Consider the following 21,215-nt stretch of genomic DNA (forward strand, 5'->3'; position numbering starts at 1 on the left):
TTGTCCGACTTTAGTATTTTCTTGGATGATACAAGATAACATGCAACAAATTAGTATTCTTAATATTTCGGTACAATAATTTAAGAAAAATTAAATTATACAATATAGTTTTTATATTTATAAGTTTTTTATAAATACCTGTGATTTTGATGTGACGAGACATTAATGTCAAGATCTTCCGTAATTTGGTAAAGACGATAATCTTTCCTGGCTAATAGAGGATCGCAAATAATTTTTAATCAATTTTGAAAAGGGTCGTTCCTTTTGAAGCTACAGTGACGGGTAGAGTTAAAAATATTCTGATATCCCAAGATAGGTAAGAGTTCACACGGGTTGTGAATAATGTCTGCTCATGGTAGTCGCCTACATCCAAATACGGATACAGTACCGAAAGAAGAATATTGTATATACATATGTACATATTTATTATAACTGTAACATAATTATTGTGTTTATTCTTTTATTTATATTTTTTTTTTTGCTTTTTGATATCTGAAAATTTTAAAAAAGCAAATCAAGATGGTTAATATTTGAATTAAGTAACTTGTGCTTGCAGTTAGTTTATTATTTTTATCGCTCAAAAAATATAGAGGGAAATATTTTCAATTTATGTATGTATGTATATAAATATAAATAAAACGAGTTTCATTTATGTGAATAATATTTATGCTAACTTCTTTGCTTTCCCTTTTTTGAAGTTTAAATAAATCATTTCTAAATGATGAAAACCTCCTGTGAAATAATTGAGTATTATAAATGAAGTACATAAAAAGGCAACAATCCATCTCAACGTTTGAAAATAATACATAGCCAATGGATACAGAATAACTAGGGCAGTCCAAAATATCAAAGCGACTATAAGCCCTGACTTTTGAGTATGTTGTATATAATTGTGTGCATCAATAAATTTCCCTGGAAATTTTAAATATATTTTTGTAATTCATAATATGTATAAATATTAGTAAAAAAAAGTATAAACGCAGAATTAATAAACTTACGATGAGTATAAAAATTATCCAATTTCTCTTCTTTGTTTTTCCAAATATCGTTCAACCAATTTCCTAAAGATATGGGATCGTCCGGTAAGGAATTTATAGAATATCTGCATCAAAAGTTATTAATGATATTTTTTAATTGTTACCTTAAGCATACCTAGTTAATATAAGTCAATATTATAATATGTGAATAATCACAAACCTTTTAATATAGAAATGTACTCCAGTTGGAAAGCGCCCAGTAATCATATCTTTCAAACAACATGTTTCCACTAGTTCTGGTGTGGCTTTCTTGAAGTTCTCATAACCAATTGTAATATCATATACAGCTGTCAACTTTGGTTGAAGTAATTGAACCAGACTGGTGAAACCTCTAGTTCTCGGGTGCAACACCTGCCTATATGTCTAAAAATATGTATTTTTATTTTTATTTTCTTCATTATCTTATCAACTACACATTTTAAAATGTAAACTAACCGGTAAGTTGAATTTCTTTGCAAAAGCATCGCTCTTTTTAATACTTTGCTCAGTCAGATCTGTACCTTCAGGGAATATCAAAAGTTGATGAGTATAATCCATACCGTATAAATAATTTATCACCGATTTGATTTCGGCTTCATCCTGTTCCCAATTTCTTTTTATGTATGTATAGCAGTTCATTTGCATAACCCATCCTATAATTAGAATTAATCAAAACCTAGAAAATAAACTTTGTGTAATAGTTATTATTTTAATATAAACATGCATTTACCAGGTCCTGGTATATGTCGAATCTCATCTTTCAGCACATATTTCATTCGCAGTTTTTGGTTGAAAATATTGTTTAACATATTCAATGGATTCAAACATCGACTTTTATCACAAGACACTCCATTTTTCTGTACGCTAAGCCCACCATTCTGATAACGATATTTGCCATTTAGCACCGGTTCAAATTTATCAACACCCTCTTTCAAATATTGAGGTTTTCTGGTGGCGTGGAACATGCATAACCACAAATAATTCCAATCTACCCTTGTTCTATGATTTACAACCACCATACAAGTTTCTTCGGGGTCCAAATAATCTCCGTGTACATATATTTTGGTACCAAATAGCATTTGGAGTATAGCCTGAAATCAAATATGTATTTCTAATTAAATATTAAACGATATTTACTTTTAAATTCAATTTGTTTTAAAACAAGTGATTTTTTTTATTGTTTATAGCCTCTATATATATGTATAAATTGGTATTTGTTGTCCTATATACGTATCCAATAAAATTAAAGTAGGAATAAAAATGAGTAAAAATCAACATGTGCCAAAACGAAACAATCAATTTTCAGTAACACCAAAAAAAAAAGTTCGCAAAATTGGCCGGAAAAAAATTATACACTGTAAAGCTTGCTGTAAAAACATGGAAAGCATTGTCTACAATATGATCAATCATCTAAGGATTGATAACAACAGTTGTATCAAGAATAGATGTTGTTCACAAGATTATTTATCATATGAAGCTTGTCAATCTCGATGTTCCGAAGCTACAAAATGCTATCACCATTCAAAAAGTAACGAATCGTCGGATCATTATCATCACAGCGATGCCGCAGTGACATCGGTTGTTAAAACAACCAAAAAATCGGAAGAAAACTTAATGCAAAGATACTATAATGAGATGTGCAACATGTTAAAGCTGGACGGCTCTGTTTTAGTAACGGAATCGCTTAAAAATCCCACTTGTCTACATAATTAGTAAAAATGATGATTAATTGTACTACATTTTACTGACTTAATTATATAAAGAACAATAAATTTTTATGCTGTTTAAACTAAATTATGCTGTTTTGTAATTACAAAAATTGTATTGAATAAAATAAATATATATGTATGTACATATGTATAATCGTTATGGACCGCTCAACTATATAATAAAGTTCAATTGCTTTTGGAAGCAATATAAATTAAAGTAGGGATTTATTAGTAGAATAATTTCAATATATATTTTTAATAATTTTATTATATGTGGAACCGTTTCAACAAAAATGAATTATTGATTTTTGCCAAAATTATACAATATTTCCATCTTGGTGATTGTTCAAAAACTATATTAAATATTTTAAATATAGAAAATAAAACTCACCGTTGGATATAGTTCCCAAAACGCAAATATTTTATCTGTGATGACACGAAATGCATGATTACTAAAAAGTAAAACAGGTATCGCTGGACAATAAAATGCAAGGAAACCTAAAAAATATTAACATACGTATAAATATAAAAAATATTTAAACTGCAAATAAATAAACAACGTAAATTTTCTCACCGAAAAATATACTAAAATACCAAAGAATGCAGAACGTAATTCCTTTGAACAAATTAACTAATTCCATTTTAAAATCAAAACTAAGCTGTCACTGAATAATTTAAACAATTCAACTCATATTTCCATTACACACATACTTGCGATGAATAAAATACCTGTGTATATTCATAGGAAAACTATTTTTACGGAGATGTTACGACTTGACTTTTCCGTGGGTTTCCACTAATGACACGGGCGGCGATGAAACCCTTCATGAACTACACACGCTTAAGTCGACAGAATCACGGCTTAAATTGGATATGGCATAATTCAGAGTTGTGTGGCTTCCTGTGGACGACATTTACCAACGAAACCCAAACCACGATAAAAATAAGATAAATGTAATTTTAGAAGATATTAAATAGCAGTCTCGGAACTAACAAAACGAGTGCAGGGTGAACAAAAAGGAACGTGTGTGAGTGATAAAAAAGCCGGAAATAAAACGCGTGCGTATAATCTTCCAGACCTAACTAAACTCCCGGGATGAAAATTTACTGTGAAACCCTGGAAAATTGTATCCCCGGCTAAAAATCCTGTATGAGGTTATAGGGGTGTGGGAATTTGAGCTTTATTCGCTCGTACATTAGAATCAATTCAGTTTCCGTTGGCAACTCACTTCATCCCTTTAACGCACACTTTCCTGCAGAGAAAATCAATACAGCTTCCCCTTTCGGTCCAGCTGGGTTAGGATATGCTGTTTGTCTCGCTCATACGCATCATACACGTCTGTTCTTTCTCTTTCTATCACTGGGTTGCTATATGTAATAAATGTTCATTTTCCAGATTCAAAATTTTGATAGTATAATATTTTATTTAAATGAAAATAAACATATGAATTTGATGATACGTAGTTCTTGTTAAAACAAAAGTCGTTATTAATTTACAATAATTGGTCTAAAGAAAGGCATGTACTTTGCATCACAATTACAATTACCTTTTCTTATGTAAGTTAAATTACGTACGTCTTATTTTTACAAGGCTTTTTTATTGATCAAAATTTGCACTCAAATCAATTTTTAGCAGTTATTCTCATAAAAGAATCCATCTTGTAAAAGAAAAAAATTACTTTTAATAAAATACTACAAGAACAGAACAAATATTTACGTATTTAAAAATAATAATTATTTTAAATCACATTATAGATAGTATAATATGCTAACTGCAGTATTAATTTTTAAAATCTTTAATGTTTTCTAATCAAAAAAATAACTCATAGTATACAAAAAGTCAATGAAAATTTTTCTATTGCAAAAATGAAGAGTGAAGTTTTGAAAATTGGGATCATTGGAAAAGTGGAAGTGTGTATATTGGATATGTGGATAAATTGAAAAACATGAGAACTTAAAAATACACTTTATTAATCCTGTTATCACCATATATGTATGTATATATGCTAAATAAATCTTGATTGAAATTGTTCATAAATCTTTGAAATTGCATTTCCTCCAAATTAAAAAAAAATGTATTAACAAACATTAGAATTTTTACAAAATATTTTAAAAACACAAGTACTGTTTGAATTGCAATCGCAATTAAAATTTCTTAAATATTTCATAACATATAAAGTATCACAATTTTTGTAAAAACATAAGAGTTACAAAAAAAATAATAATAAACAACATAACGTAACGGCCATGCCGAATATATGTATACGGATAAACACTGATAACACATTTCAACGTACTACATATAATATATTATTATATGTATATACGACTCACATAAATGCTTCAAAATGTACTATAAAGTAAATTGGTAACATGTTTGATTTTTCTATGAAATTAAATTTGTAAAATCGTCACAACTAATATTACACACTGATAGTTTCGAAGAAATTGGCTCCAGATGGCCGTCAAGCGTGATTTTTATTTAATTTTAACAATGTACAAATCTTAAATTACATATGTATATTATTTACAAAGGTGAATGTTACATAGTAAGCTTCCAATAGTCTAACCAGATTTTAATTTGAATGGTGGAATTAAATGAAAAAATAAAAATGGCACAAAGTTAGTACGGTTGTATGTCAAATTGTACTGATCTTTTAGTACTATTAATTTTTATTATTACCATAATTTAAAATACACAAGCAACGTAAAATTTACTCATCATAGTATTCGCGATTCAATCGAAAGTTTTAGGGCAACCCTGTACTTCATACTTTGATAGTATAATATATGTATATACCTCTTACATATTTTATGAGACAAATGTATAGATTTATATATTACATATCACATACTAACATATACACATATGTCTCTATGTATTATTTATTATATACTGATATGCAAAAAACAAAGAAAATTCTAAAGGAAAATAATTAAAAGTACAACAAATATTCAATGTACATACATTTAATTAGCTAAGAATCTATTGTAACATCACATATGTATTTATTTACTTTGGACAAGTAACGACTTAATATCTTTGAAGCTAATTTATTTCATTATACAATACAACCATATGATGAATTCAATTTTTACATAAATTGGAAACAAAAATAATTAAAACAATCCTTAAAAAATAAAAATAAACCAAAATGTAATGTTTACAACGATTGAATGGCAACATTAAACTATTATATTTTTAATCATTAAAAAGACAATTTAATAGATTTGTTAATTATTTTAATAGCAACAAACTACTAAGATGTTGATAAATTTACAAACAATTCACATCATAACTAAATACAGCCATCTTTTTAATAAACTCTCCACAGTATTTAAAATCGGCCTTACTACTCAGAATCACAGCCTCGTCACTGGTGATTTTATGACCTCAAACATCAAGTGTCGTAAATAACTTTACACACCAACATAATTATAAAATAATATTTAAATATACATAATAAGAAAAGCTCTGACATTAGAAACAAAGCTTATTTTTTTAATAAATTAGCTGCAGTCGAATAGAATAATTAACTTTATCAAATTTTACTATGGCTTACAAGAATACTATCAAAATAGTACACGCATTTCATGATTCAGAAGATTGGTATTTATTTATACCAAATTCATATTATCGTTGAATTAAGATTTCTTGATACATAAATGATTTAGAAAAATACTAACACCAGTCAATGTCATCAATATAAACAATTAAATTATAAATATTCTTCATAACATCTTTAACATTATCACAAATGTTTACATGTAATAGAATTGTGCATAACAATTACAATATTACACAAAATTGATTAAGCTTCTTGTTTAAATTATTAGATATTTATTACAGAAGTCACAAGCAAATGGGTGTGTAAGAATGTTTCAATACACAAATTGAATTTAAAAAAAAAAAGTATTCATTAAAGTAAATATAGTCATTTATACAGTCATAATCGATCACAAACACCGCAAAATGCTTAAGTAAAAATCACTTTACACACTCATAAAGAATACGCGCCCAATTGAGAACATATGTATTGACTTTGACTCCTACTCATTCACTACGACGAAATAAATGATTGCTCCCCATATTGGCGATTGCACGAAATGACACGAGCACGAAGGGATTCATAGACATCATTCATCTTGAAGAGATCCAGGGTGAACTGGGAAAAGTTCGCCACCCTTGCAGCCCGTGAATTCATTCTTACCGCAAAAGTGCCTCCAGCATTTCCACAAACAACTTATTCATAGGCACCTTGCCCTCCTGATTGATACCTGACCAAAACTTTCGAACTATATGATCTGCTTGTCGCAATGCTGGTAATATCAGAAGCAATTGTTGCAGTACATTGGAAGAATTGTATGGTCTGAAAATAAACATATAAAATCAAAATACACAACAAATAATAATAAATACAATCAAATATGATTTTAAATTCTATATACCTTAGAATATTCAAACAATCATTCAAAGAAGTGATTATACTATCTTTGAATTTTTTCAGGTTTGATTGTTCATCGAGACGAATATCAGAATTAGCTAAGACCAGCGCCTTTAACAAGTAATACTCTTCCTTTAAGACTGAAATCCTTTCTAGTCTTGATATTACCTGTACGCACTAAAATATGGAATGAAAATAAATTTAAAATAAAGTTTTTTTTAATAACATTATCGAACCTGACAAAAATCTTACATGAAAATATAGTTCATGTGCTCCTGCTTCCTTTGCTTCATTCTCATCCAACGTTAAATCAATGGCAAACCTCAATCTAACACTACTTCCAGGACTTTGTGTTAAGCTCTGTCAAATCACATAAGAAATAAACATTAATCAATGATAGATTTGACTTAATGTTTATTTATCTTATTTTACAACTTCCAAATATTTTTAAGCAAACATTTCAAAAATTACAAACTATTTTAAAATTGCTTCCAATTAACAAAGTTGTTATCTATACGATTATTTTAAAAGTTTCGGTGTGACTAATAAAAATATGTAAATGCATACTTGATTTAAGGACTGCATCGATCTGAAGGCAACCATTAAAGTTAACATTTCTGCCCATGTGCTCTGCAATAATCGCATTTGATCATTGAGTTGAAGATCCGAAAATCCTAAAAAGAAAATTAATATTAATATTCAATTATTCAAAAGTAAGAATTGTTTTGCAAAAAACCTAATAACAATAATTCTCAATGAAAATCAAATCCTCGTTTAAAATGTTGTTCAAAATAGTCCCCAAATCGTAGCATTTTTGAGAACCGGAAACGAGCTTGAAAAATCTCTCATTGAAGAATTTTGCTGCTATTTCCTAGAATTAACAGGTGATTTTGTCATCTGTCTGTTTACCGTTTAAAATTTTATTTAATTTCAATAAAAGATAGCGCCAGATTCCTGATTACACGAAGGATGGTTCAATATCTTTCATCAAAGCTTTTACAAAAGATCTGATGTTTTTTGAATCAATTGACTACCTGACTACATGAAGGATTATTCATTATCTTTCATCAAACATTTTGCAAATGATACATTTTTTTTAATTAATTAAGGAAATTGACAATAAAACGTTTTTGGAAATTAACATTTAAAGCACTCAAGAGTTTGGATCTAACTGATAGCATCATACACAAGAAACCAACGAAACATCGAAAATCGTATCAACTAAATGGAGAGTTTTACATTGTGAATCAAGATCAATAGAAAAGTTATCAATGATGTGAAGCATCAACTTGCACTCTTAATATATGATTCAAATAAAACAAAACATTTGTATGGCTTACCGGGAATTTGTTTCGCCCATCCGATGATACCGACTAATTCTCTATCATAGACATCACTTAAAAGACATAACATATCGTGAGGACTGAGAGGACCTCCAGCCCCGGGAGAAGTCACTAGCGGGTCAGGTTCGAATGAACATAAAATATCCAAAATTTTTATATCTGAAATGAAATAAGAAAAATGTCGAAACTATTTCGAAAAAATTTATTATATAACATTCATAGTTTCATGATGTGAAGTTTTACCTTCCAGAGTTTGTCTCGGTTGGGCATTCATGGAAGATACGACGAGTGAATTAGAATTTGCCGTGTCGTTATGGCGACGATATTTCTGACGGCCACCACGTACCCGATCCAACCGAACCCCTTCTTTCAGCATGCCCGTGCGAAGACATTTACGAAACCGACAAGCCTGGCACGCTTTTCTTCGCCGCTTGTTTATTTCACAGTCGTTGGAAGCAGGACACGTATATTCAATATTGCCTTGATAATTACAAACAAAAAAACATACATTAGATTTACTTTTTTAATGGATTCATATACAACAAATTTTTTGTACTAACATTTACCTTGTATCGTTCTTTTGAAAAATGCTTTACAAGCTTCACAAGAAGCGACTCCGTAATGAAAACCTGACGCTACATCTCCGCAGACTAAACATAAACGACGAGGTGATTCCTCCTCTTTGCAATTTCCCTGAAATTAAAACATTTATTATTTACTGTACTTTCATAGCAGCCATGCTCAAATCAAATATATTATTCAAGTAAAGCCAAGTAAATTCTATTGTATATATCTCCATGAAGAAAAGTTCCCTATCTACTATATACATACATACATATGTAGTGTGTATGAAAACTTAAAAATAGTCTGGTTTTTTACCAAACACTACATTTCGAATTTAAATCTTAAATATTGTGGTTTTAAATCATGAAAAATACATACTTCAGTTTGAGGTGTCCCGATCGGTTGTGTAGTGGAGGAACAAAAATGTCTATCTGGACTCGCTGGTGAAATCGGATATTTGATATCTTCAGGACTCTGACTGAATTCCGTCTGAAAGCAGAATCAACGATTTTAATTAGTAAATGAATTTCAAATAGTACTTGAAAATAATAGTGATATTAAAATTAAATATTAGATGAGCACCTCTTGATTCAACACCGTAGCACCGGGTGAGTACATATTTGTGGATGGCGAACAAGCTTCAGCCTCCTGCTTCACTCTTTGCAGAACTCCATCAGAGCCTGGAGCATCAGCCCCTGCGGCTCCCGACATCATGGAAACCTATAAATAGATAATTAAAGTTTCTTTCATACCAAAGTACACATCACATAATTCGATACGCATAAAAATAACTGATATAAGCAACAGAGTTTATCGCTCTCACTTTGACCTTAATGTTGCATCAGGCGTTATCTACAGATGTATATTTGAATTTATTTCATTAGAAGTGACGAACGCACTAAATCTAACGTATTACAAAAGAGTAAATCAATTCCAAGTTCGGTGATTGCTTCAGGCCTGCCATCATTATGTGCACCTGCCCTTAAATGCAACATCCATACATACATATGTATTTACATCTGAAGAAATGCTTCAGGCATTCGAATCACCATCTACATAAAGTGGCCAAGGACAAGAGACGGCCAGGATCCAATTCAGATTCGAGTGATGTAATGCCGACATCATGACACATTTATTTATTTAATTTTGCATGTAAGCATGTACATATTGTGAATTAACTTGAAATACTAACCTACGCCAATACGATAAGCTGCATTTCCAAAAAAAAGATAAGGTCAACGCCGATAAGCGTGAATAAATATGCCTAAACTAACCTAACCTAAACTAAACTAATATAACCTGCAACAACACGATAAGCTTCATTTAAAAAATAAGATAAAACAAACAAGAATGAAAATACATATGAATTGTACATTCGTTTCATTTTCGACATTGGAATATATTGTATTATTTTTTATCTAACTAGAAGATAGATTAATTTTAAATAATTCACATATGATAATATTCAAGATTATGTTGTAGCAAAAAGAAAAGACGAATAATGCCTGATGAGTCCAACATTTAGTCAGATAAGTCCACTTAACGGTCAAAATATAGTTTTTATTACAAATGCCAATAAAGCAGTAATATGCTTGCAGTTAGCAAACATGACATTAATTTTCCGTAAAAAAACGTGAAGAAGAATGGTCGAGATATTAAATGAAATCAAGGGAAATCTTGAACTAGATGACACTATACATTAGGTTCAATAAACGTAAATTGCGGAAAATGTTCGAGTTAAAAAACAATAACTCAATTTATTGATTTAGTTATTGTTTTAATGATTTTCCGTCAACCGGAAATGGTAGTTTACTCTTGTTCAATTTTTCTTCCACTATTTTTTTCGAACATGTGTGCTCTTCACGAAAAAATTCAAGTATAATTATTTTATTAATGTGATGAAAACAAAAAAAAAATCACTAAATTTAATAAACAGGAAGTGGGATTTTTTCGTCTTAGAAAAGTCAAAAATGCTGTGACCACGATTCTTTCCACACCCCTGAACGTATTAATTTATGTCTTAACTTAAAGTTGATAAGGTTTTGGTCAGAATTCGTAAACCGGAAGTAGTAATTTTTCTTAAAACAATATTTCATTATTTACTTCTTAATATTAATTGTGTATATTTAGTAATTTTAAGTAATAAAAAAAAGTGAACAAAATCCGACAACTGGAAATAGAACTTTTGTCTTGTATAAATTTCCCTATATTTGCGCTCAATTTGTATCGAAAATGCTCTCATAGCCGGTAGGGGTAAACGTGTATGTGTGTTTGATTATCGGATTTTGTTTTTTATCCTTATATTCCTCAAATATGTACATAGATAAAGTCGTGGGTTGATCACATACGATTTTTTTTTAGTTTGTCGTAAGGCCCGAAATTATTATTTCCCAAGATCCGCATGACACTTCCAACGTTTTGTTTTTATTTATTTTTTCTAATATCTAAGATTCATCGGTTGCTCGTTGAGTGATTATAATACCGCACATAAGAATTAAAGTTCATTAAAAAAATTTGCAAGAATGAATTTATACATTATTTATTTAAATAGTTTTAAGTCTCTCCTGAAAACTTAATTTTCTGGCACTTGGAACGTTATGGTTTGGTACCTGTCAAATATACACATGTACAAAGAACTTTTATTAAACATTTAAATAAACAGGAAAAAAATTACGATCCATTTCGAAATTAAAGATCACGCCACGATAGACTGGTTTGGCAGCATAGAGTGTAACGTAGATAAATAATTCATCAATTATAAATAAACAATTATATTTCCTTTATTATCTTGCTTGTTTATGTAAGACTTGCATAATCTGATAAACTCAAGGATTTGAATAATCATTGAGTTAATTCAATGAAAAGTCCAATCTCATTTGAAAAACGATTAATAATTAAAATAAAAATAACAAATTAAATGAGCCGTTACAATTGAAAGTGGCATAAGTTAAATTTTCTACATTCCGAGAAATATCTGGCAAAACATTAAATATAATGTTTTTGCCCAATAAAATATCATCGCACAGGTTATTGCATATTAAACTATTAATAAAAAAAAAAGAAATGTGTCGGTCATGTGTTCAATCCGCACGCGGTCGTATTTTTTTCAAATACCTTTTAAATATATTTAATTTAATATTTATATTTAATTGTTAAATATGAAAAAAATGGTAAAAACTACCTACCTACCTATGTATACATACACATATATAAACAATAGAAAAATTAATTAATTAAATAAATTTTCAATAGATGGCGCTAAGTGCTCAGACTTATTAGACTTACTAGAGGAAACATTGGTAGCAAACAGTATACATATATAGAAGTTTTTTGTTGATCTGTTATTATATTCGGACGTTTTGTAGACAGTGTTATAACTGAGACGTACATATGTAGAATCGAAACCACTATGTAGTACGGTGAGTGTTATCGCACACAGATACACAAACACACATAATAGCGCTATTATATATTTGATATTAGTGGCCTATAATACGTTTATTCTGCTTTTCCAAGATTCTGGACGCGTCGAATTAAAATAAGTGATAATAATTTGTGAATTAAATCAAACAGAAATAGTGTTTTTGGATCAGAAAATTGGACTGCCGCAACTTTTAAATATAACGGCATATTGTATGTGAAATAATGAAACTCATTTTTCCATACATTGATTTTTATTTAAATAACCAGCTGAACGCGGCGGCATGCGTTGCAATGCCACAATAACGCATGCAATTCCCGTTCCCGTTTCCGTTCCGGTTGCCGTTCTCGTTTCCGTTCCGGTTCCTGTTCCCGTTCCCATTCGACGGAAAAACGCAGGCGGCGAACAACACATTTCAAATTATTTAATTGTTTGTTTATTTTACCCTTACAACGCAGGTGGCGACGCGAAAACATTTGAAATTATTGCGTTCCAATGCCACTCAATCCCGTTTTTGGGCGTTTTTTTTTACAGAAACCATCGCGGACATGCACACGATAACTCTTATAAGTTTCATCGCAATCGGATGGATGGTATAGGAACGCAAACAGACAAACATTGTTTTTTTTATTTTTTACTAATTACTAATTATTATTATTACTAACCTCTTCTTACTTTCACTTAAGATCAATATTAAGGAAAAATTTTGGCTCTTATCCGATCGTTTTCATACTTTGCCATTTTGCTCATTTTGGTCATCAATGTAATTGGAAGTGTCATCCGCCATTACGATGGTGAAAAAATATCGTATCAGACACATTTGAAAATAATTCCTCGTATTTCTCCCTGACGTTTATCGAGCGCTTTTTTATCCTCTTATTACTTTTCGCCGTCATCTAGCCATGCCAGATTTTAATAGTTTAAACGCCTATAACTTTTTCTTTTTTCACTCTATGTTGTATAAAATTTGCTTTATTTATACATATAGATAAGAAATTACACTAAAATATATTCTCATTAAACGAAATGATAATAGTGTCATGTCGAATTGTGCTTTAACAAATGGTCGGTTAAAAAAATAGCAAAAAAGTTTAGAATTTTTGAAGACGAAGCATAACAGCGTCGAGTTTTACCGTAGCAAAATTGGCGTGCCATTCATTACCTGCACATTCCTCTCCCTCAAGAGAGAAGAGAGGAATTGAAGACGACATTTGGCCGAAAGAGCAGTAAACCCGTCCCTCTCGCGTCGAGACTGCTCCCCTCCCCCTCCATATGCGGTTCTCCGTCGGGGGGCCCCCTCCTCTCTCCCCCGACTTCCCCTTCCCGTCTGGCAGTGGTAATTTATGATAAAAAATTCCAGCAGACAAGCGAGTGGCCCTGAACTTGAACACAAATAACATTGCTCAAAATTGCACACACACACACAAGCACACTGCCATACATACACATATCCGACGCAAACACAAGCGAAAGTGACTAGCGCTGGCTAGCTCGACACCCAGACGTTAATAGCACCTGAAAATCGAAACTGTGTAAACACGCAAAAAATCTAACTGCACAAACTAAAAAACTAAAAATCAACCAACGAAGGATCGCCAGCAGACAAGAAAACATGTGGAACGATAAAAGCGTCGCGCCTAGAAAATAAGTAGCATCACTAACCTACCCCACTAAACAGTTCATAGAGATAGTGCGCTACTAGCGACAGTCAAATTGTTACCAGAATACATAGATATACATACGTAGTGAATACCCATTTTATCTCACAAAGGCGAATTTTGTATAACAATTTTTACTAGTAAAGGGGGTGTATTTATTTGCCTCAAAAATAAAAACTCCATAAATGTAATCATCTGCATATATGTACATACATATATTCGAACTACTTCGATTATTCTGGAGTATCCTATAAGCAGGGCCGACGAGAGGGGGGAGGGGAGGGAAACCGGGGTAAAATTCCAGGGCCCCGATTCGGGACATCCGACTGACGAATATTGATATTTAAAATTACTCTACATAAAAATATATATATTTATTTAATGCTCAATGTGTATTATTTTTCGATCCGCGCATTCTTTGTGTCTACGTGAAATCGTGCCTGTTATATAATACTTTCTTATTCAATTATTTTAAAAAAATAACAACCAACATATGAACCGGTTATTTGAAAGTGGCGGAAGTCCAATTTTCGGTTCCAAAAACAGTATTTCTGTTCGACTTATTAATTCACAAATTGCTATCAGTTATTTTAATTCGATTTGTCCCGAATTTCGGGAAAGCAGAATAAACGTATTACAGGCCACCAGTAATATTTAAATATAATGAAACGCAAAGCATTATATTTAATGTTTTGCGAGATATTTCTTGAAATGAAGAAAAGTGGACTTATGCCACTTTCAATTATAATGGCTCATATACATATGCATTTTTCTAATAGTTCTGATATATATAAAATATATTTATAAGATCCTTTTTTTTTAGTTTGTCATAGGACCTGGAATTATTTTTTTCCATTGCCCAGGATTTCTTTCGGGCAATGGAATTTTTACATAGTAATCTAAAATGCCAAGGTGTCTGAAGAAAAAGATCGATCAATATGTCTTTCCAGTGAACGCCAGAATGCTGCATAAGGTCCAATACACTCAAAGAAGCATGGAAAGAAGTATGCTTGGCATCACGAGGAGAGATAGAAAATGGAATACGTGGATCAGAAATATGATAAGAGTGTTTGATGTAATGTTAATGTAATTTTATGTAAATAGGACGATAGATGGACGAAATAAGTGCTCAAATGGTACCCGAGAGAATGTAAAAGGGTGCAAAGAAGACTACAGGGGAAATGGAAGGCGGATGAAATCAAAAAAATGTGTGGGATGCATCCGGCGGTGGATGGCGAATGGCTGTAAATTATGATGATAATGATAGTAATAAAATAACTAAATATTTTTCTCAAAAATTCAATATGTTCAAGTTTTAAATAGAATTTATTAAGTTTAGTTTTGTACTATAACTTTTGACTCACTTTCCGTCTTATAATCCTACAAAAATAAATTTTATTAATAATATTAATCGAAGAAATGATAATCCAAAATTGTTATTATACATTGTATGTAAATATCAATTGAGATTCTCCAATAAAAAAATATAACACAATTATGTTATTATATTAATTGCTTTGAATGAATAACGCGGGCATTTAAAAGTAATCAACAATAATTTAATGAAGGCAAAACGAATTATTTAATTACATATTTATTTACCATTAGACGTGTATGAATCCGATTTTTTTTTTAATTTAATTATAAAATTAAATTAACAACCACATTTTATTGTGATGCCGCAAATGACCCAACTTGATAATAAATGAAAATAAAATATTTTAAGGACTTGATAATATTCAACATTTAAAATAATTCTATAACTGAAGTTCGAATTCAATGTGAACACATTGAAGACAAAAAATGGAATTGATATATAGTACTTTGTACTTAACATTACTAAATAATAAAGGATCATTTTATAAATTCAAATCAATATTTAGTTGTAACTATCTTCTTCATAAATATTCGGTTATTGTTCTTTTTCAGTAAAAGAAATTGAAAAATGAAATATAAGATTCATTTCCGGATTGAAATCGGAAAATGAACACAACCCAGACGAAACGTGGTTGTGTGGGGATGACGCAAGACCCCGACCTACCTTGAACGCACCATCACTGGTTACCCCCAGACCCGGAGACACCGCCCCAGTCTGCCTCTCGAAATAGGGGAGACACAAAGCCGCCTCCATTCCATTTTAGGCGGGGGATGAGTCCTGGCAACCATGGCCGCCCACGCACTGTCTACTCCCAGGCTATAATTTCCCACAGATGTGGGTAACCCACAATATCATCGCCTACGTTTATATAACGACGATCCAGACACTCTCCACTCGGATATATATGTAGTACATATTATGCGTGGCACGAGGGTTGAGGGACCGAGGGCGAGTTCACTATGCTATATAACATTGCTCTACAAAGGCCGACTCTAATTTAATTTTGGAAAGTTTCTCAGATTCTCGGATTTTACGCTTTGAAAAGAAACATGTTTGAAGATAAATAGCATGAATTCGGTACGAACAATATCAGGATAAGTAATAATTTTAATTTCTATTAAAATGTATGGATTATCAATGACAAGGGAAGATTAAATAAACAAATCATTGATTTTAAACAATGTCCTGTGGCTCCAATCAATCGATTTATCTCGATAAAAATCTCTAAAAAGTAGATTTTTTAATATACATATCTCTTTTTCGAGAATTGTTTCGATTTTTTACAAGACTCCTCTATATTTCACTTTTTTACTATTTACTATTGAAGTTAAATTGGGTCGATGACGCTTTTTAGAAATTTTTGTCGAGATAAATCGATTTGTTTGATGATTCATTGTTTAAAATCAATGAAATTTTTTATTCAACGTTCCCTTGATTCGAACAAAGTTTTACACTAGATCCATCTATCCATCGATCCATCTAGAATTTAGAGGCTTCAGGAACTGACTAAAAATATTTTTTATATTTAAAAATGTAACTGTAATACGAAGAAGCAAAACATAATTCAATTAAAGTACCCTATTGAATTTCTTTTTCGAAAAAGACACGAAAAAAATTTAAATTTGGCAACATTTTCCGACCTTGTATAGAATGACAAATATAAACGAAACAAAATCTGACAACGGTCATAAGTCAACCAAAAAAAAGTTATTACGACGAAATCGAATTGCTCCCCCAATTTGATTGCGTTACCTCCGCAAAGGTCGTAAAAATGAATTAAAATCATTTTTTTCACTGCAAAACCTCCATTTCCTTTCATTACATTCAACGACTGAGGGGATATGACCAAAACGGGGGAACTCTGCAAATGGAAACAGGAAAAAATTCGTCGGGAACAAATACGGGGTGAAAATTTTCATGTAATCAAACAGTGCTACGATTCACAATATCGACAACGTTTTATGTTTGAACAACGTCGAAATAAAATAGCACACACACACACACACTCATCACACGCGTCAGCTAAAAAGGACGGGTCGTTTTTGGCGCAGAGCAGACCCAGACGAAATCGAATGGGTCGTTGACTCGCACGTCATAAACAACAAAGGCCGGCCGTGTATTCATCATCGGCCAGAGTAGAGGTCTGAGTGTGCAAAATAGTCGAAATATACATATATGTACAACAACAAAAAAAACAGACTCCGATTGGGATCGATAAATAATATACTAATAAGACGAAGGTGCCGAATGGAGACGGAGTATCAAATGAGAGACATTCTTGACACGTATCAAACTTTTGAAAGACGTAAGCAAGGGGTGAGCGTGGGTTGCTTAATATGTATAGTAACCGACGGAGACAAGACCCTTATCTTACTAATGAATCGCTATATTTAGTAAACGAGGGAAATATCCGTAGATTATTAGGACCAGGGTAGATTTTGAACGTGATAGAGCTTATGAATACTAGGCATCTGATTTAAGTTATAAAATATACAGTTTTTTTTAAATGAAATTATGTTTAGAATTGTATAGATAAACTTTATAGCCTAGTGAATTATTAAAATGGACGTAAATAACTTCAAATGAGATATGCGAGTGAATGACTGATCTCGAGACGAAGCCGCATTCACCACAGATAATTCACCGAAAGTTAAATCAAACAAATAAAAAAAAAACTTATAACATCCTGAGTTATAACAGTCAAACGGAACGGATCCTCAGCCTTCATACGATGAGATCCAATGAAAAAATATCGTAATGGCAGCGATTAAAATGTATAAACGTTTCGGCGAACCAAACCGCGACCGACGAAAAATAAAATAAAATAAATTCGAAGACGAGAGTACACTGCCTGTTGTACGCTGCAGTCAACGGATTGAAAAAAATTGCAAGAAAAAAAACCGCTAAAATGCAGCCCAGACATAATTCAAAGTCAAGGCCGACGAGTCGTGCAAACTGCATTTCTGGCAATGATCTCATTTGAAGTTGTTCGCTAATGCAGAATAAATGGCAAGGCGCGGACAAAAAACCGAGACGAAACAACAAAGCCTCGTTGGTTGTTGATACCTACGATAATAATGATGATCATCAATTGCGAGGCGATTTTTTTTCCAACTGCATATGAAATCCGTAAAATAAAAACTTTGGCCTTCAAGGCATCGTCTATCATCTTATTTTTTTTTAAATATTTTTGTTATTAAAAATATATATCTGATATACACTTGAAATACATTAAAAATATATGTCAAAATTGTGCACGAGAATTCCGATTTACTGTAAAAAACAATCTGGCAAAAAAGTGAATATCAAATTCAAGCAACACGTGATAATTTTCACTGTTTGTGCCCGACAATTAGGAGGGCTGGATACCCGAAACTTTAATTTTGTTGCCGTTCCTTTCTTCGATATATATATTGAGTGAATGAATGTACATATATATTGAATGAATGCGACAATATATATCAATATATATATATTGAGTGAATGCGACAATATATATCAATATATATATATTGAGTGAATGCGACAGTTGCGCCTCGACCAGATAATACCTATTTTAAATCGACAAAATCGAGGTTTCATATTCTCCAGTTTTCTCCTTTGAAACTGGACCAATTTTAAAAAAAATTTCATCATCAGTATGAAAAGATATTTTCTATGATTGTGTCTTCGTATTTTTTTTAAAAATCAACCGTTAAATTAGCACGCTGGACTATTTTCGTGGATGTAAAAACGAGGCGATTTTATAGATGTTTGGTGGCTCCTAGGTCCTATAAAAAATAACTAATCAAAAAAATAAAAAGGTAGAAACATGCCTATGTTGGATATCCATAGCATATTAAAAAATAATTTCTCTAGTGCCATAATTGAGGAAGGGAGAAGTGTAATACGTTTGTATGGACAAGGCGCTAGTGTCCAGCCCTCTCAATAGGCATCAGAAGCGGCTTAATTTTTATATGAGACGCGATATCGACCCGTGTAGAGGCTACGAAATACAATTTGAGAAGCGCTGGTTTGCTAAGATCGATCCAAATAAAAAGTAACCGAGCCGGAAAATTATTGAGGAGACGGAAAATTTAGAAAACGGCGCAAGAGCGAGATGATACAATCGGTGAAATGTTACTCAATTTGGGAAAATGCGTGCGAGCGGGATGAGGGGCGTCGTTCCCGACCTGAGCGACGGATTTCCCCTTTCCCATGGCGTCCCAGACGGAAATGGGATGAGATAGGAGAGGGACCCCGACTGTATTTCACGGCCAAGGCAAACGTTTCTATCTCGTTCGCACTCAAGATATAAAACGAGACAAAACTAATAAATATTATACGTTTACTATATGTACACACTGTATATGCATGTATAAAATAAAAAGAACGGCGCACAGCTTGTTTTGACGATCTCAACTTTATCCAAATCTAATTGAACAACTTTCAATTCATCTTCACAAAAAATAAAAAAAAGTTATATAATAATAATAATAATTACAATGATTTTTCATGAAAATTGGAAAAGATAAGCAATCAACCGTATATTTACATATGTATAGGTACAGATACGGTTAAGACATTGCTTTTGATCTATATTTACTTGGCTCGGTGGTTTATGTTTAGCACCGAGAGATTACCGGGTTCGATCCCGTGCTAATATTTAGTACTGCTGGTCAGACTTGGATATTTGTGACAAACACCTATCAGAGTTTGGCAATTTATCTGATTTCATTGTTGAAACAGTTCCTCCATCGAATTGGCAAAAATCATTCTACCCGATATGGCACAAAAATCTGAAATTGATTTATGTACAATATGTAAAAATGTATGTACAAGTCTAAATCCATAGATGTATCTATGGAATAATTAATTAATTGTTAATTTCGTGTTCTTCAGCCTCTCAAAATACAGCGATTTATGTAATAAAAAAATGCTCCAATGTTTGTAATTAATTGTCTAGGAAGGCGCATTGGGGTCCACCTGTTAGGCCTTCCTGGTATATATCTATGCAAAATAATAATATTTCCGAAGTACCAAAAATAATGAAAAACTCCAGAGCAATCAATAATCAAATGGTGCAATCTACATAATATCAAGTAATACGTCACGCACATGAGTTGGCTCTTGGACATACAATTCCAGATCTATTTTTTTTTTAATCACTTGTTTACTTGACTCGCCAGTATAATTAGGTCAGTTAGTCTGTACATACCTACACTTCGTGTCCTTTGACAGTGAACAAGACGATTAGATAAAGGAAAGTGAAATGAAGGATTAATGTTGTTTCACAGTCCAATTATTTATTTGATTGATGAATCTTCTGAATAAAATCAGAAATTGTGATAAAATAATGAAATTGAGGAAAAGATACAAGTTTAAGTAGATGTAAAAAAGGTTTATACATACATATGTAGGTATTTTCCATTATTTTATATATTTCACATTGCGCACTCTCGACATTATGCTTGCGATTTAAACTTACGCAATAAATTGCCAAATACATTCTACGGTAATACATTTAGTTTTACACTTCTAGTACCTAGTACAGATTTATGTATTGGAAAAATAACTACTTACATATATTGTGTAAGTAACTACATTGTAACACAACTTCAAAGAAAGGAAAATGCTATCGAAGTTCGTACATATTTTTATACTAGAAATAAAATGAAAAGTGAATTTATGGGAAATTAAAT

The 21,215-nt window shown here is 31.6% G+C and overlaps 2 protein-coding genes across 3 annotated transcripts in view; both read right to left on the minus strand.

Annotated features, from left to right (window-relative positions):
- Positions 1-487: 487 nt before the first annotated feature.
- On the minus strand, positions 488-4,081 carry LOC143910548 (lysocardiolipin acyltransferase 1-like). 2 transcript variants are annotated; one of them, XM_077429062.1, is made up of 7 exons: positions 3,955-4,081; positions 3,117-3,223; positions 1,747-2,107; positions 1,473-1,669; positions 1,198-1,400; positions 999-1,102; positions 488-912 (listed from the first exon to the last, which is right to left on the minus strand). In XM_077429062.1, the coding sequence occupies exons 3-7, from the start codon at positions 2,093-2,095 to the stop codon at positions 665-667; spliced, it is 1,101 nt and encodes a 366-aa protein (XP_077285188.1). In that variant the 5' UTR covers positions 2,096-2,107; positions 3,117-3,223; positions 3,955-4,081; the 3' UTR covers positions 488-664. The 2 variants fall into 2 exon arrangements, with proteins under 2 accessions (XP_077285188.1, XP_077285187.1); XM_077429061.1 differs by lacking the exon at positions 3,955-4,081 and adding an exon at positions 3,300-3,816.
- Positions 4,082-4,676: 595 nt separating this feature from the next.
- The window catches only part of ERR (estrogen-related receptor), a 62,459-nt gene continuing 45,920 nt past the window's right edge, over positions 4,677-21,215 (minus strand). The window contains exons 2-10 of the mRNA XM_077428958.1: positions 9,660-9,797; positions 9,456-9,566; positions 9,080-9,206; positions 8,757-8,993; positions 8,511-8,672; positions 7,738-7,844; positions 7,423-7,530; positions 7,175-7,347; positions 4,677-7,095 (exon numbers count right to left, since the gene is read on the minus strand). Of these exons, the coding sequence (XP_077285084.1) occupies positions 6,933-7,095; positions 7,175-7,347; positions 7,423-7,530; positions 7,738-7,844; positions 8,511-8,672; positions 8,757-8,993; positions 9,080-9,206; positions 9,456-9,566; positions 9,660-9,797 (1,326 nt within the window). The 3' untranslated portion in view covers positions 4,677-6,932. The remainder of the gene's footprint in view (positions 7,096-7,174; positions 7,348-7,422; positions 7,531-7,737; positions 7,845-8,510; positions 8,673-8,756; positions 8,994-9,079; positions 9,207-9,455; positions 9,567-9,659; positions 9,798-21,215) is intronic.

Source organism: Arctopsyche grandis, chromosome 4 (assembly GCF_051622035.1).
Source record: "Arctopsyche grandis isolate Sample6627 chromosome 4, ASM5162203v2, whole genome shotgun sequence".
NCBI classification, from domain to species: domain Eukaryota; kingdom Metazoa; phylum Arthropoda; class Insecta; order Trichoptera; family Hydropsychidae; genus Arctopsyche; species Arctopsyche grandis.